The sequence below is a fragment of the Berghia stephanieae genome, chromosome 14 (assembly GCF_034508935.2).
Source record: "Berghia stephanieae isolate SIO BIC M18660-M18661 chromosome 14, UCSD_Bste_1.3, whole genome shotgun sequence".
NCBI classification, from domain to species: domain Eukaryota; kingdom Metazoa; phylum Mollusca; class Gastropoda; order Nudibranchia; family Aeolidiidae; genus Berghia; species Berghia stephanieae.
This window is the reverse complement of record NC_088373.1, coordinates 3,538,557-3,553,556: the sequence shown is the minus strand read 5'-3', so window position 1 is coordinate 3,553,556 and position 15,000 is coordinate 3,538,557. Positions and strand designations below refer to the sequence as shown.

The 15,000-nt window shown below is 35.9% G+C and overlaps 1 protein-coding gene across 1 annotated transcript in view; it reads right to left on the bottom strand.

Annotated features, from left to right (window-relative positions):
- The window catches only part of LOC144960031 (omega-amidase NIT2-like), a 32,285-nt gene extending 18,410 nt beyond the window's left edge, over positions 1–13,875 (bottom strand). Inside the window, exons 1-3 of the mRNA XM_078892976.1 lie at positions 13,739–13,875; positions 9,545–9,663; positions 7,909–8,029 (exon numbers count right to left, since the gene is read on the bottom strand). Coding sequence (XP_078749102.1) covers positions 7,909–8,029; positions 9,545–9,663; positions 13,739–13,748 — 250 coding nt within the window. The 5' untranslated portion in view covers positions 13,749–13,875. The remainder of the gene's footprint in view (positions 1–7,908; positions 8,030–9,544; positions 9,664–13,738) is intronic.
- Between the last annotated feature and the right edge of the window lie 1,125 nt (positions 13,876–15,000).

Below are 15,000 nucleotides of genomic sequence, written 5' to 3'. Positions count from 1 at the left end.
ACAATAATAGTAATAATAATAATAATAATAATAATAATAATAATAATAATAATAATAATAATAATAATAATAATAATAATAATAATAATAATAATAATAATAATAAAAATTGTAAAAATAACATAAGCGCCCCAGCAATAATATCTAGTATTGTATTTGTAAATGAGGACCACGCTTATATCCCTTTCGTTGACAATTAAGAAGATATGGATTATATCATGGTAATTCTGTTTTGGATAATAAATTTATTGACTTTTAGTAATACTAGGTGCTCCAAAATGCTTTGGTCTGGGTGATCTTTATCTTCGGGGAAATTCAACATAATCAATAGCCCACCACTTATTTAACACATTTCTATCGATGATTAAAGTTCTAGAAGAATGGGATTTTGCGAACATTGCCTAGAAGTTACAGACATATTAGTTTAACGTATTTTTTTTGGTAGAATTACAGAATTAATTCCCAAAGACAAATACTTGAATCTCTTAGAATATCACAAACATTTAAGTAATTTTCCGTACTGATATAGTCTAGAGCGAAACAAGCTTGCGTACTTCAATTATTCCATGTCAAGGGTTGGTTTCTGTGTTTTTAAGAATTTTACGGCGTTTGTGACGCATTGAAAGAACAGAAAATGTATAAGGTAGTCTAAAAGTATACTTTTCTCAAAGGCACCCGAGGATAAATAGGCAAAGGTAAATGGTGCGGATAGGGCACCAAGAGCAACCCTCGGTGTACTTAGATTGAAATCGCTTAGAAGTCAAAGATACAAGCAAAGAGTATTAACAAGTGAACTACAACACTTCTTTTACAAATCACATCAAAACAGAAGAACCAAGAAAGAAAAAAAAATATATATATAGATATATATATATGGTTATATACACTGGTTATGATATCAATGCTGATAATAACAATAACAACAACAGCAACAATAATAATAATAATAATATTAATAATAACAATAATAATAACAACAATAATAATAATAACAATAATAATAATAATAACAACAATAATGACAATAATAATAACAATAATAACAACAACAATAACAACAACAATAAGCCAATTGTGCAATCGCAACTAATCTTTATCATGGTAAACTATTATACAATATTTTAATATCAATGCCCAATCCCCCCCCCCCCCCCACCCACTTTCTCACACAAATACACACTCACACACACACACACAAACTTATATATATATAATATATATATATATATATATATATATATATATAAAACATGTCATATTTTGTATAATATACCACATCTTAGTATCAGAACTGCAGTTACTAAACAGACAAAAACAAATGAAAACAAACAAACAATCGCATTATTCCCTCTATCATCAATTTTAATAAGTTTTCCTTGCCGTGGAAGCCACAATTATACTTGTAAATATTTCTTGTGTTCGATCTGTACCTTAAAACAAAGTCTACCTAAATCACCTTGCTGTCTACTGTCTCTGCATTTCAAAAATTTGATAAATTCAAACATACTTGGTTTATTTTTCAGTTTTTCCGGCAGGCAATTTCTTCTCTCTTGCGTATACCTCGAAGATTCAATTAGACAATGGTATTCGTCTTCTATTACGTCACAAGTAGGACATTTACGATCATTTCTATCTACTTTTCTTGTGCCCCATCTACCCCTTTCTATATAAAACAAATGAGAACTCAATCTGATTTTTGAGATGGCAACTCTGTAAGATTTATTACACAGTTTCATATATGGTTCTAACTCAAAGGTGTCTTTAATGTGTTTATACAGCCGTCCAGACGTCGTCATCGACATCTCAGCGTGCCACTCTTGTAGAAACATGTCATCCAAGCGTTGTTTTAAAACCGCCAGAAAGTAATTTTCATTTTTCACATTTTGTTTAACCCAATAATGGCCCATTCCGCTCCTATCCAGCAACTGCTTCACCAGACTTACCCAAGTTGTTGTGTTTGGTTCATTAATATTCAATTGCACAAGTTCTTTGTATACTGCATGAGTGAATGAGCAATCATTATTTCCTGGGCGAATAAGTTTCAACCAATACTTAATAACTTTCATTTTTCTTTCAATATGCAAAGGATACACCCCCAATTCCCCATAAACAAAACAGTTTGGTGTGCTGTGCTTAACACTTAGAATGGATTTAAGAAAACCGAGGTGAAATCTTTCAATTGGATCAGCTCTTCTTAAACCCCATATTTCTGCCCCATAATTCAGTATTGGTAAGATGGTACTATTGAACAGTTTCATTTGCATCTGTGGTAAAATTTCTGTGTTAGTGTTAAAATACTTTCTAAGTGAAAATAGTGCTCTTCTGGCTGAGTTTGTTACTTCTTGTGTACATTTTGTAAGAGATCCCGATGCGCTAAAATGACAGCCTAGATACTTGAATGACGAGATTACTTCAATACTTTTACCCTGATATGACCATTTGTCTTGTTGCCCAGTTTTCCCTCCCTTTTTAAATACTACGATTTTTGTTTTACTGATATTTACCTTTATTCCCCATTGCATACAATATTCTTGTAAAGAGTCTAAACCGTTCTGCAAACCCTCTTTTGTTTCACTGATTATTGCCATATCGTCTGCAAACATGAGCAATTTAATTGTAATATCCTGTATTTGTAATCCTATGGAATCTTCACTTAATTTACTTTCAAGATCATTAACAAACAGCGAAAACAAAAGTGGCGAAGTGCTTTCACCCTGTAATAATCCGCTGTTTGATTTAAAAAATTGTTGTTGACCTTTACCTCCTGTGGCCAGCTCAACCTTTGAATACATGTTTCTAAATAGCTTGACAAATTTCGAGCTCACACCGGATTTAATCAATTTTGTAAATAATGCGGATCTGTCAATAAGGTCATATGCTTTTTCATAGTCGATAAACGCACAATGTAGCTTCTTCCCTTTAGATAGCAATATCTCGATAATTCCATGTAGAATAAAATGGCAATCTGCTGTGCTCCTTCCCTTTCTAAATCCATATTGAACCTCGTTTAACACATTCTCTCCCTCCACCCATACATTTAGTCTTTCATTCATCACTCTTGTAAACAGTTTTCCTATACAACTCATTATTGTTATCCCTCTATAATTGTTCACATCTCTTTCATCTCCCTTTTTAAAAATCGGCACAATTCTACCCTGACTCCATATCAAGGGGAAATATTCCAATTCCAGTATCTTATTGAAAATTGATAAAATCAGTAATTTGATTTCTGAAGTTGCATTAATTATAAATTCATTTAACATATTATCCACTCCAGTAGCTTTGCCGCGTTTAAGAGCCTTAATTGCTTTGTGTAGTTCCCCCATCTCGATTGGCTTATCTAAAATGTCTATATCTATAATATTCCTTCCCACATCCTTTTCTACCTCTGCAATCTCCGCCCTACCCATCTCCCCAACCCCTGATTCTTTATTTGCTAAAGTTTTAAAATGGTCGTAGAAGTTTATATCTGGCAGCTCTCTTCGTGATACTGAATTTCTTTTTATTTCCTTCCAAAAGTTCTGGGGTTCATGCTTACTTAAATCCAATAAATGTTGCGCTTTTTTGCGACTGTAATTTCTTTTGTTAATCCTACATACCTTCCTGTATTTATTCCTTTCCTTACACATCAATGTCCTGTTTTCCCCTGTCCCCGTCTCTATAAACTTATGTGCTCGTTCAGTGAATACTTTGCGTTGGATCTGACAAGCTTCGTTATACCATGGTGCTTTCTTTCTTCTCCCTTTCCTTTGTTTATCCCCTCTCCCCTCTATCCTAACTACATGATCTATCCCTGCTTCTGTTAAAATATCTGTTAACTCGACTATATTACCCTCTAATACCTCTGGATCTGTGTTAGTTTGTACCAAATATATTAGATTGCTCACCTTATTATGACACACTTCTGTATTTAATAATGTAACGTAATTCTCCTTCTTATCCTCTTTCCACTTTGTCAACATAACCCCATCTAAACCGTCACTTACCTCCCGTCTATGCTCACTATTATTTAATTTCAAAGTAAACGATATTATCTTATGGTCTGACATTTCATTTGTTTCATGGACGTTAAAACCACACACATTTCCTATAACCCGCTTATTGCAAATAACATAGTCGATTGTACTCTCCCCTTTTTTATTGCCAAACGTTGTGCATCCCTTCATTTTATCCTCCCCTGTTCTCCCATTTAATATTGCAAGGTCACATGTGTAACATAATTGGAGTAATTTCAGTCCATAGTCATTTACTTTTTTGTCCTTATTAAAACGTCTAACTGTCATGTCATTACATAAGAAATCTCTTTCACATAAAACATTCTCTACCGAAAGCTCTTCTGTCTGGTTCTCTCTAATGTCAACAGTCAAACAATCCTCTCTCTCCGCCGTCCTTGCATTCATGTCTCCTGCTACTATAATCCCTCCCTGATCGGTCACTTTTGTCAATTGATTTAACAGTTCATCAAAACAACTTACATTATCGTCAAAATCGCTACGCGTTGATCCATACGGCCTCATGTAGACAAATAATAAATATACACTTTCATTCCATCCAAAATGTTCCTTATCTAATTTAAAACACATACCATCTTCATACTCCCAATCTACAACTGACACACCCTTTTCCAAACGCTTCCTGAAATAACACACTAACCCACCCGAATCCCGTTTGGCCCTTGATTTTCTTTTACGGTGTTTGCAGAACGGTTCACAGTAGCCATCTAACATTAAATTACTTCTCTCATTCGTCCACGTCTCACTTAACAAAATTACATCAAATTTATAAATACTTTCAACAAATTCAGGACATTCTTTCTTCATTTCCAAACTACCATTGATATTAAAAACACAAAAGGATACATTTGAAAGGTGGCTCCGCGGCGCATCTTCCTATTGTCGATCTGTTGTCGTCGTCGGTCTCACTGTCCGCACTTCCCTGCCGTCCACAATCAGCCTGGCTGGGTATGCTACCCAGGCGTCTCTTCCGGCATTCTTGGCTGCCTTCAAATCCGCCATCAATTGGCGTCTTGCCTCCCGGATCTCAGACGGAAAGTCTTCACTTACTCCAAGTCCAGGAGGTAGATGCTTTCTCCCCAGCTTGACTCGTTGCCTGTCATTGAAGTCAAGGAATTTGACAATGACAGGCCTTCTTTTGTCACTCGTTCTTCTACCCATCCTGTGCGCTCTTTCTATCACCACCCTTCCTTCCACTTTGCACTTCCGCACCAACTCCGCCACCAGTTCAAAACAATTCTCTCCCTCCCTCTCCTCGACACCGTGAAACACCAAGTTGTTCCTCCTGCTTCTGGCCTCACTCTCAATCGCCCTCGCCTCTAACACCTCCACTCGCCTTCTCAACACCCCCACATCTTCCTTGACAATTCTCGCCTCACTTCGTTGCATCTTTACCTCCTCCTCTATCCTGTCTAACCTCTCCTCTTGTCCTTTCATATTTTCTAATATCCTGTCCATTTGATCTTTAATGGTACTGAGTTGCCCCAACACCGCTAAAACCGAGCTCACGCTGTCTTTAACTCCATCAATTACATTCCTCAATTCTATGAATTCCCTTCTCAACTCACACATCTCGTCAGTAACACTCGGTAGATCGTCGCTACCCCCTCTTAATCTCTTTGCATTGGATGCTGGGGTAGACATGGTTTGGCTACTTATTATCAAATATGTACGTTGAAGAGAGAGAGAAGGTTGGGGGGGGGGGGGGGGGGGTTACGGTTGGGAGAAAACAGTTCACGATTCTTGTCACAGAGTGACAAAACAAACAGTGACACGGAATGTTTACACAACAATCACAATCCAGATAATCAAAACAACCAGGGTTGACAGGTGAACAGCGACGATGACGGTTACGGTGATATTGAATAATAATAATAATAATAATAATAATACAATGATGAGATGATTTAATGCCTCGAATGGTGAAATAATGGCAGAAGTTGAAGAATTTTGTACTACCTTCACAGTTTCAATTGGAAATCCTGAAAACACAAAACACTTAAACAGTCCGGAATATAGTCCAAAAGATAAAGGGAAATGAGTCGAACAGACCAATATAAATTTCAATCCAAGACAACAACAATTACTTGAGAAATATAGGATAAATGCACGATAACACCACAGCAGATAGAAAGACGTCTTGACACCTTGACACACAAAAAGACATTAGGTTATATCAGCGCCAGTAAAAAGGAAGAAAATGGGATAGTAAAAAGTTCTAGAATTACAATTAAAGCACCCAAGAAAAAGTAAGACAAAGGGGAACTGGGAAGAAATAGGGGTCAGATGCAGGTTCCAAGAGCATACCATCAATGTACTTAGTTTGAGATCACCTATAAGTCTCATCCGGACACAAGCACAAAATCCAACAAAGAGGAATACACTCAAATGCTTACATTATTCATTCAAAATAACAAATATAATAATACATAACAGAGAGATGATTTACAAGGAAAAAAATATCATCTCCCAAAACAATAACTATGCAGTTGACTGTTTCCCTCCCAGTCAGAACTCCGGCCAGGGCCAGGACAAAACCCAGTAATATCATTCCAAGATAAAGACAGAAAGTTTGTTTGTTTGTTGCTTTAGGTCTCTTCCAACACAATTGAGGTTATATGAGAGACCGCTGAAACAAAAAAACAAGCAATCTAACAAAAATAGTACAAATGTCAATCAAAATCATAACCTAAAGGTATCATAAGCTAAATTATAAATAACCAAGAACAAACAGGCAGAAGATCTACAGAAAAAAAAATATCCCCTGTCAAAAATACAATCACAAACCAAAGAAGCAGGACAGGCTAGTAAAGAGAAGAAGAAACGACATCACTATCGGATCGTACACCCATGCGAACATCATAGGTATATGATTCAAGGGTGATGCTCCCATCCAACCACCCGCAAAGACAGAAAGCATGTTGGAAAACAGATATAGGGGGATAGAAGACACAGTAAGTACCTCCCTGCCCACTATATCACAAATTAAACATAAAATACATATATTTAGCAAATAACATTTTGGAACCATTTGGAAAAAACAGTTACATATAATGTGTTAACAGAAAAAGCACATCCACTAGTATATGGTGAATGTATTAAAGGAGATGCTCAAAATGACCTCCTTTGTGTCCCCACACATTTGCATACTCTTGTGCTGAACTGACATGTGACTGTCTCACAAAGCTAGGGGTCAATAACCTTTATTTATCATATTGCATAAAACATCTGGGGACTATATCATCATTCATCGTGGCTTGTACTCTTGAGCACGTTGCCGGTCAGCTGTCTCCACGAATCACGATCCTCTGCGGTGCGCATGAAATCTGTGTTGCTTTTTAAATCACATTTGGCGTTTCCTAGGTTATTTAGATAAATCATTCTTTGTCTTTCTCTAGCTCTCTTTCCTTCGATCATCCCAGATGTTACCAACTTTTCTATTCCACATATGTCCCAGAAAGCGTAACTGCCTCTTTCTGATGTTATCGATCAGTATTCTTCTCTTTCTCACCTTCTCCAACACTTCCTCGTTCGTACACCTGTCTGTCCATGATACCCTCAACATTCTTCTATACATCCACATCTCAAATGCCTCTAATCTCCTTGTACATTCTTTGTCAAGCGTCCAGGGGGCCTATATAACCCGGGCCAAATAAATTATCCCCTAGCTATTTGAGCAATATTTCCAAAAAAATAAAAAACCCCCATTTTTAATATGATTATAATTTTAACATATCTTGTACATTCTTTCAAGAATAATATGACCAATGTATGTTTTTTTTCACACAAACTGGCATTTTTCTGTGACTTATTTGGTATTTTTCAATGAGATTTTGGTAACCCTATTAATCTCTTGTCCAAGGTTGTCAATACCAGTTATTGCATCAATAATCACCTCCCACAAGAAATACATTGTTCTCTTTGGCTGCAGAAGACAGAGCTTCAGTCGACGGTCCAGGAACAGTCTCGGCATAGTCAGCAAAGTATTGGGTACCATACGGACAGTTGAAACATTCCTGTGGAAAAGGAGAGGAAAGAAATTAACAAACTTGAAGAAGAAAATCATAGGGGTTGACAATGATGAAGATGAATCTTTAGATGTAATGGAGTTGTGGTCATTACTTCAGATCTATCAAACCACTTTTACTTTAACCATTACAGTTCAGTATGAGTTTGGAACCCATGTATAACAGGCCAGGATATAATAGAGGTTCCTTCCCAGAAGTACCTGACTGTCCAGCGGTTGCCATCAAACCAGACATCAAAATATTTGTCCCGAATATGCTCACAGCGGTTTTGGCCTGTCGACTGGAAACTGCACTGAACGGAACCGTATGTTACCAAATTGTATCTGATTACCGGCGATAATCACACCACCACATTGCCCAATATATATCCATCCCTACAACTACATCAACATCCCCGCAATATGATCTACTACTGTGACCATCAACATTATGTCAGCACCAGTCAACGTCACCTTTGCAACCCCTTAACACTTTACCGTACATCATCAAAATGTGATCATTGTACTCTCTCCTGACCATTTTTCCACAGCAGTACTCTCTCCCTTTCACTTTCGCACTGATCAAAGGAAAAATAACAATACATAGTGAAATGTAAGCTTCTATTTATTGAATGAAGACAGATAATGTAGACATTTCGGGTTTTCCCTTTATCAACAATACACGATGACTGAAACACTAAAATGAATGAGAGATGTGTGAACGACGTAGTTAAGGTAAATAAACAAAAACAATATAACAATGATGGGACAGGAAATTGAATGCTCCTTCCTGAGGAAACACAAATTCAAATATAACAATAAATATCAATAAAAGGTGTGCAGTTGAACTCGACTACGAATACTCAAGCACTCCACCTACATTCGTCTCTCTAACAGCTTCATGTTGAATGGCAGCAATGCCACTACGTCTTTTATGCTCCTGAAAACCTCTGCGCATCCCGGCAGCTCATAACAATCCAACAGTGTGTAGTAATTTCACCAAAACACTATAAAAACAATGCTAGAAACTATATGATTTAAATCTGTAAACACTGCAGTCACCCGGAACAACTACAAAAGGCATCTAACTTCTACGTCATGGCACAAGACCGAAGGGCTAGAGCTCAGGTGGTTGCTGGTTCGGATAAGTAAGTAAGTAAGTAAGTAAGTATTAACTCTTTAAACAAATAATTTCTCACAGATCTGAACATTGAGCCTGGATTACAATCAGATACTCCAATGATACACATCTGATGATTTATTTAAAGCACAGAATGAAGATATGCTAGTTAACATGGTAATACTTGATTTCTCATAAGCATGGAATGAAAAAGTGGAAAAGTCACATAACAAAATAAAAATTTAAAATTAACCCACCTTCATTTCACATTTAAGATTATTGACACTAGAATATGGAACAATATTCTGGGACCCACAACACAAAATTGACATATCAAAGTTAGAGAGAAGTTCAAAGGCAAGCTGTGCACATGAATACCAGAGGCCATAGAAATAAAATACCCACCGGAAGAGTAACTATCTGTGCCCCCTGACTAGAGGCTTCCTTAATGAATCGTAATGCAGTGGCTAGATTGTCTTTCTTGGACATCCCAACAGCCATTTGGACCATGGCCAACTTGAACTCTGTTTAGAGCAACAAAAATTAATAAAAATTTAAACATATTGATTGAAGTACATAATAATAACAATAATAATAATAATAATAATAATAATAATAATAATAATAATAATAATAATAATAATAATAATAATAATAATAATAATAATTATCATCATCATCTTCATTATATCAGAATTATTATTGTTATGGTGATAATGATTATCATTATCATCATAACAATATAATAATAATTAGCACTAACTAAAGGGCTTTGCACTGTCTAAACTGCCACTTAGCATTTTTTATTGACATGTAAGTAATAAATTGAAATAAACAAATACATGAACAAAAAAATCATTTATTAATTACATTGCCAACTGTTGATTACCGCTAAGTGATGTCGTTAAACAGGGGTTTTACTAAAATGTTATGTCATTATTTCGAAGCTTTTATTACAAATAATACATATCCAAAAAAAATTGGGACCAGAGGTCAATGTCGCTATCCAGGGGTTGTCATTATCCAGAGGTTGCATTGTATCCAATTAGGACTTGTGCACTAAGTCAATACGTAGATTAACTACTGACCCAGCTATTACATAGAGGAAAAGTTGTAGATTTGAATTTAAAAGCGTGGAACAGCGATGTGGTCGTTGCTTCGGCTTCATACCTAAAAGGGACTGAGTTCGAATAACCGCTGCACTGTGTGGCCTTGAGCAAGTCGCCTTGCCCTAGCTCCGTTTGCAGCCTGCGCTGTGGCTGACGCCTGGGTTATTCTAGTCTTCCCTTGGAATAGACCCAAAAGACAAGTTTCCCCTATCGGATGAAAAAAGGAAATTTTTTTAAGCACCAAAGAAAATGTAAGACAAAAAGGGAACAGAAGATTCCACAAGCAATCAACATATGTGCTTATTTTGACATTAATCTAAAAGTCTCATCCAGGCACAAGCAAAAGATTCTGCCAAGAAGGATAAACTCAAATGTTTAAAAAGTAAAATATATCCAAAACTAATATAAATATAAGTATAATAGTACATGACAGCGAGGTGATTTCTTATGGAAAGTTTTGAAAATACATACTTTTGGTGGGTGGTCTCATTTTAAAAGAGTGATAGGAATGCCGACCTTTGAATCAAATATTTATGTTTATACAGTAATGATCAAAAGTAACGTTACAATTTTAAAATGTTCTCCATGGCAAGAAATGTGCATAAAAGGAAATTAAATTACATATTATGTAAAAGGTAATTAAATTCTGTGTACGATGGTACCAAAGATACTCATATCTAGATCGGTTTTAGCAAAATGTGATGTTTTAAATGTAATCACTTAAAATGATATCTCGGTCACTGTTCACAATTCAAGATTCATATTAGTGAAATGAGGGTGGGTTTTGTATTCATTGGAATATTCTTGAGAAATCACAAATGCCATGTTGGCACATGGACTAAGGAGATTTGTTCAATAGATCTTATTGTTCATTGGCTACTATTGGTTAATGAAATGGAACCGTGTATGATTGGTTGGTAACTGACTCAAAGATTAAAATCAAATGCAAGAACCTGTGCCAGTATCTCTTGCCTTTGAACTGAGGGCTAGAAAATGTTAAAAGGAAAGGGTTAAATATATAATAAAGTGTAATTTAAACAATGTTAAAAACAATAGCAACAAAAAAAAGACAGACCAAAAAACAAGAGCACGAAAAAAATTTTTTTAGCTTGCCAAGAAGTCAGATTACACATAGGTTGTCTATCGTTAGATGTGCATCATCTTACAGAAATGATCTAGTGTGGGTGTGGGCGTGATATGTAATCATGTCTCCAGCAGACTTAATGACCCTTCATAAAGAAAAGTGAAAACTTGTGTGAGACAAATACTTGTCTACAACAGAACTTTTCCCCGTCTAACGCAGGTTGGACTGTATGTGGATAATTTTCTTGAAAGTGGATTTTTATTTTCATTCGGTAAAAGTTGTAAGACAGGATGGAAAAGACCATTCTTTTGATGTGTATGACTAAATACTTCTAAAATATGTCTTACGCCCCTATTTCCAATCTATAAAGGCAGTTGAAAATGTATCTGGGAATAACGACAGCCAAGCTCGGAAATTCAACATTTTGACTACCCCACTGTGAACCTGGTTTCTCAATTTTCAAAATCCCGGCACATTACTGCTTCAAGCCTGAGGGGGGGGGGAGATGTTGCAGCGGGGGATAGCATATCATATTTGGTTTGTCTCCCTTGGCTCTCTACTCTTTCGCCTGCTGCTTTCACACAGAATTGTCATTCATGATCAAAAGTTCTATTATCATTGTTGTAAATTAATTAACTACTCAACATAATGGTACGCATTGTTTCTCATTTGAAAATAATTGTTTCTATTTCTTTCCTAGTGCCTACTTCATTTCATTGATTTCTTGTGCTTTGTACATTTCAACATTGATGGTGTGATTCTTGTATGTATATATATATATATATATATATATATATATATATATATATATATATATATATATATATATATTATATATATATATATATATATATATATATATATATATATATATGACTCTAGACTTATTAAACAAAATCTCTCATGACAATAATAGTGCTTTTTTTAGAAGAAATAATGTTTTGCGTACCAAACCATCACAATGTGATACCTGTTTACATCGTATGATATTGGATAATTAAGCAAACACAACTCTTTCGTCCCACTTAGACGAATTCATGTGGAGGGATATACACTGGAAAACCAAGGAGCAAGTTTCAACAACACACTGCTTCATCTCTGTCAATGAACTCAATGGTTTCAATTAAGTCATTGTTATATTAAAATTTTATTTTTATCATTTTTAAATTTTAATTTGGTTATATAAGAGCCATTGTAACAACCCAGATCGAGCCCAGTTCCGAGGTAAATAAATAAGATAGCCGCCTTCTCGTCACGGACATCAAACCCCGAACAGTGCCAGATTCAGAATTGTGACAATGTTCTTTTCATAAAAATATAAAACATTTATAATGGGCAATATCATCTAAAGTTCAACGCGATTTACAAGTAATCCCTTGCCAACAGCAACATATTAGTACACGACGTCTGAAACTGAAAGGCGATGTTACACAATTTTTTTTCGACAGCGACAACGCTGCTACTGTTAAGGCTGCAGCTATTCGGACTCGATTCTGAAAAGTCTCCGTGGCTATTCGGACTCAAATTTCAATGTGCATGTGCAATCAACTGATTATTCAGACTCAAGTCTTCCGTGGCAGTATAGTTTTTGCTTGCTATTTGTTTGTTTTGTTTTGTTTTTGTTGTTTTTTTATATATTAATGATTGATAATTGTATAAAATTAATGCAAATCAAAATTACAATTGTAGTAACTATCATGCATTCTACAGCTGCTTTATTTGACGAGAAAGACAAAATCATCGATTAATTGGAAGTCCAGATAGAAATTAAAAAGAAAAGAGTCAGTCAAAGTAACTGTGGTATAAATGAAAAGCTTTTCTAACAACATAACATGATGCCCAAATAAAATCTGGACAAAAATAAAGACCAAATTACAAAATTACATGTTCTGATAGTGTGACAGGCAACAATCCATCTACAGTCCATCGTAGTAGTAGGGATATAAGCTGATTCAGTGTGATATGGGCAAGCTCTTTTTCTAGTTCTTTATCACTCCCATATACGAACATTAGAGTTTGAGTCCGAATAGCCACGGGAGACTATTCAGACTCGAGTGAGTCCGAATTGCCACTTCGTACTGGTTAATGTTAACTTCCAAGTACTCCTTTTTTTATTAAGTATGAGTATGATGGTGAGAGAATGTGAGTAAAGAGCCTTTTCCAAGGACTCACTGTGCGCCGCTCAAACTCAAAGCGAAACACGAACTCTTGACATTTCGGCCCGAAGGCAATTGTCATATCATTATCATTAGACATCAGAGACCACTTAGTCAAAAGCTGCACCCAATGAAACTTGATTCTTGTTGGGGAAAAAACCTCTCGAACTTTACCATAATTTCGTCAAAGGATTGGATGTAGTTCTGGTATTGGCATTTTAAAAATTCGATAGATGAATTAAAAACATACTTGACATCATGAGAGGTGAATGTGCTAGGCAGTAAGCCGTAAACAATAAACAGTAGACTGCAACAGCAACACTCAGCTAAGTTGGACCGAATTTTACACCATAGATAACACAGTAGTAGGTTGTGTTTTACGCCGAGTAATGCAAATGACATATGAACCTAGGAGTTTAAAGTGTAAAGGTTAAATTTTAAGTTCATTTCCGTTAACTTATTTGAGGCGACCATTGAAATAGGAAGGAGGAGAATTTGTACTTTCCACAGTAAAGAGTTCCGAAAAAGTGGCTCTCGCATGGTAGTGAGTGGAGCAGGCACTTATGTTGGTAACAACAAGATATGAAGTGAATAGAAAAGTGCCAGAAGACAATAGAGAATAAATTTTTTTTTTTTTTTTTTTTTTTTTTTTTTTTTTTTTTTTTTCGCGGCGGTGGTGGGGTTTGAACCTGCGACCTTATTGGTACGACAACTCCGCCTGGCAGGTGAGAGCGTGGCTCTACCGTGTGAGCTATCCACGAACACAAAAATATTCGTTTCAAACTCAAAGTCATTACTAGATCCCTCTCTCACCCACTTCTTGAGACCGCCGATTCGTTCGTACACCACCATCGCGAATAATTTTGACCAGCAGTTAAGCTTAATAGCCAATATTCTCAACACAAACATATAACATAGAAACGATTGAGACATTGAGTATGCTCCGGTGTATGGGGTGAATTTTTAATTCAGAAAAGTGAGTGGAGCAGGCACTTATGTTGGTAACAACAAGATATGAAGTGAATAGAAAAGTGCCAGAAGACAATAGAGAATAAATTTTTTTTTTTTTTTTTTTTTTTTTTTTTTTTTTTTTTTTTTTTTCGCGGCGGTGGTGGGGTTTGAACCTGCGACCTTATTGGTACGACAACTCCGCCTGGCAGGTGAGAGCGTGGCTCTACCGTGTGAGCTATCCACGAACACAAAAATATTCGTTTTCAAACTCAAAGTCATTACTAGATCCCTCTCTCACCCACTTCTTGAGACCGCCGATTCGTTCGTACACCACCATCGCGAATAATTTTGACCAGCAGTTAAGCTTAATAGCCAATATTCTCAACACAAACATATAACATAGAAACGATTGAGACATTGAGTATGCTCCGGTGTATGGGGTGAATTTTTAATTCAGAAAAGTGAGTGGAGCAGGCACTTATGTTGGTAACAACAAGATATGAAGTGAATAGAAAAGTGCCAGAAGACAATAGAGAATAAAATTTTTTTTTTTTTTTTTTT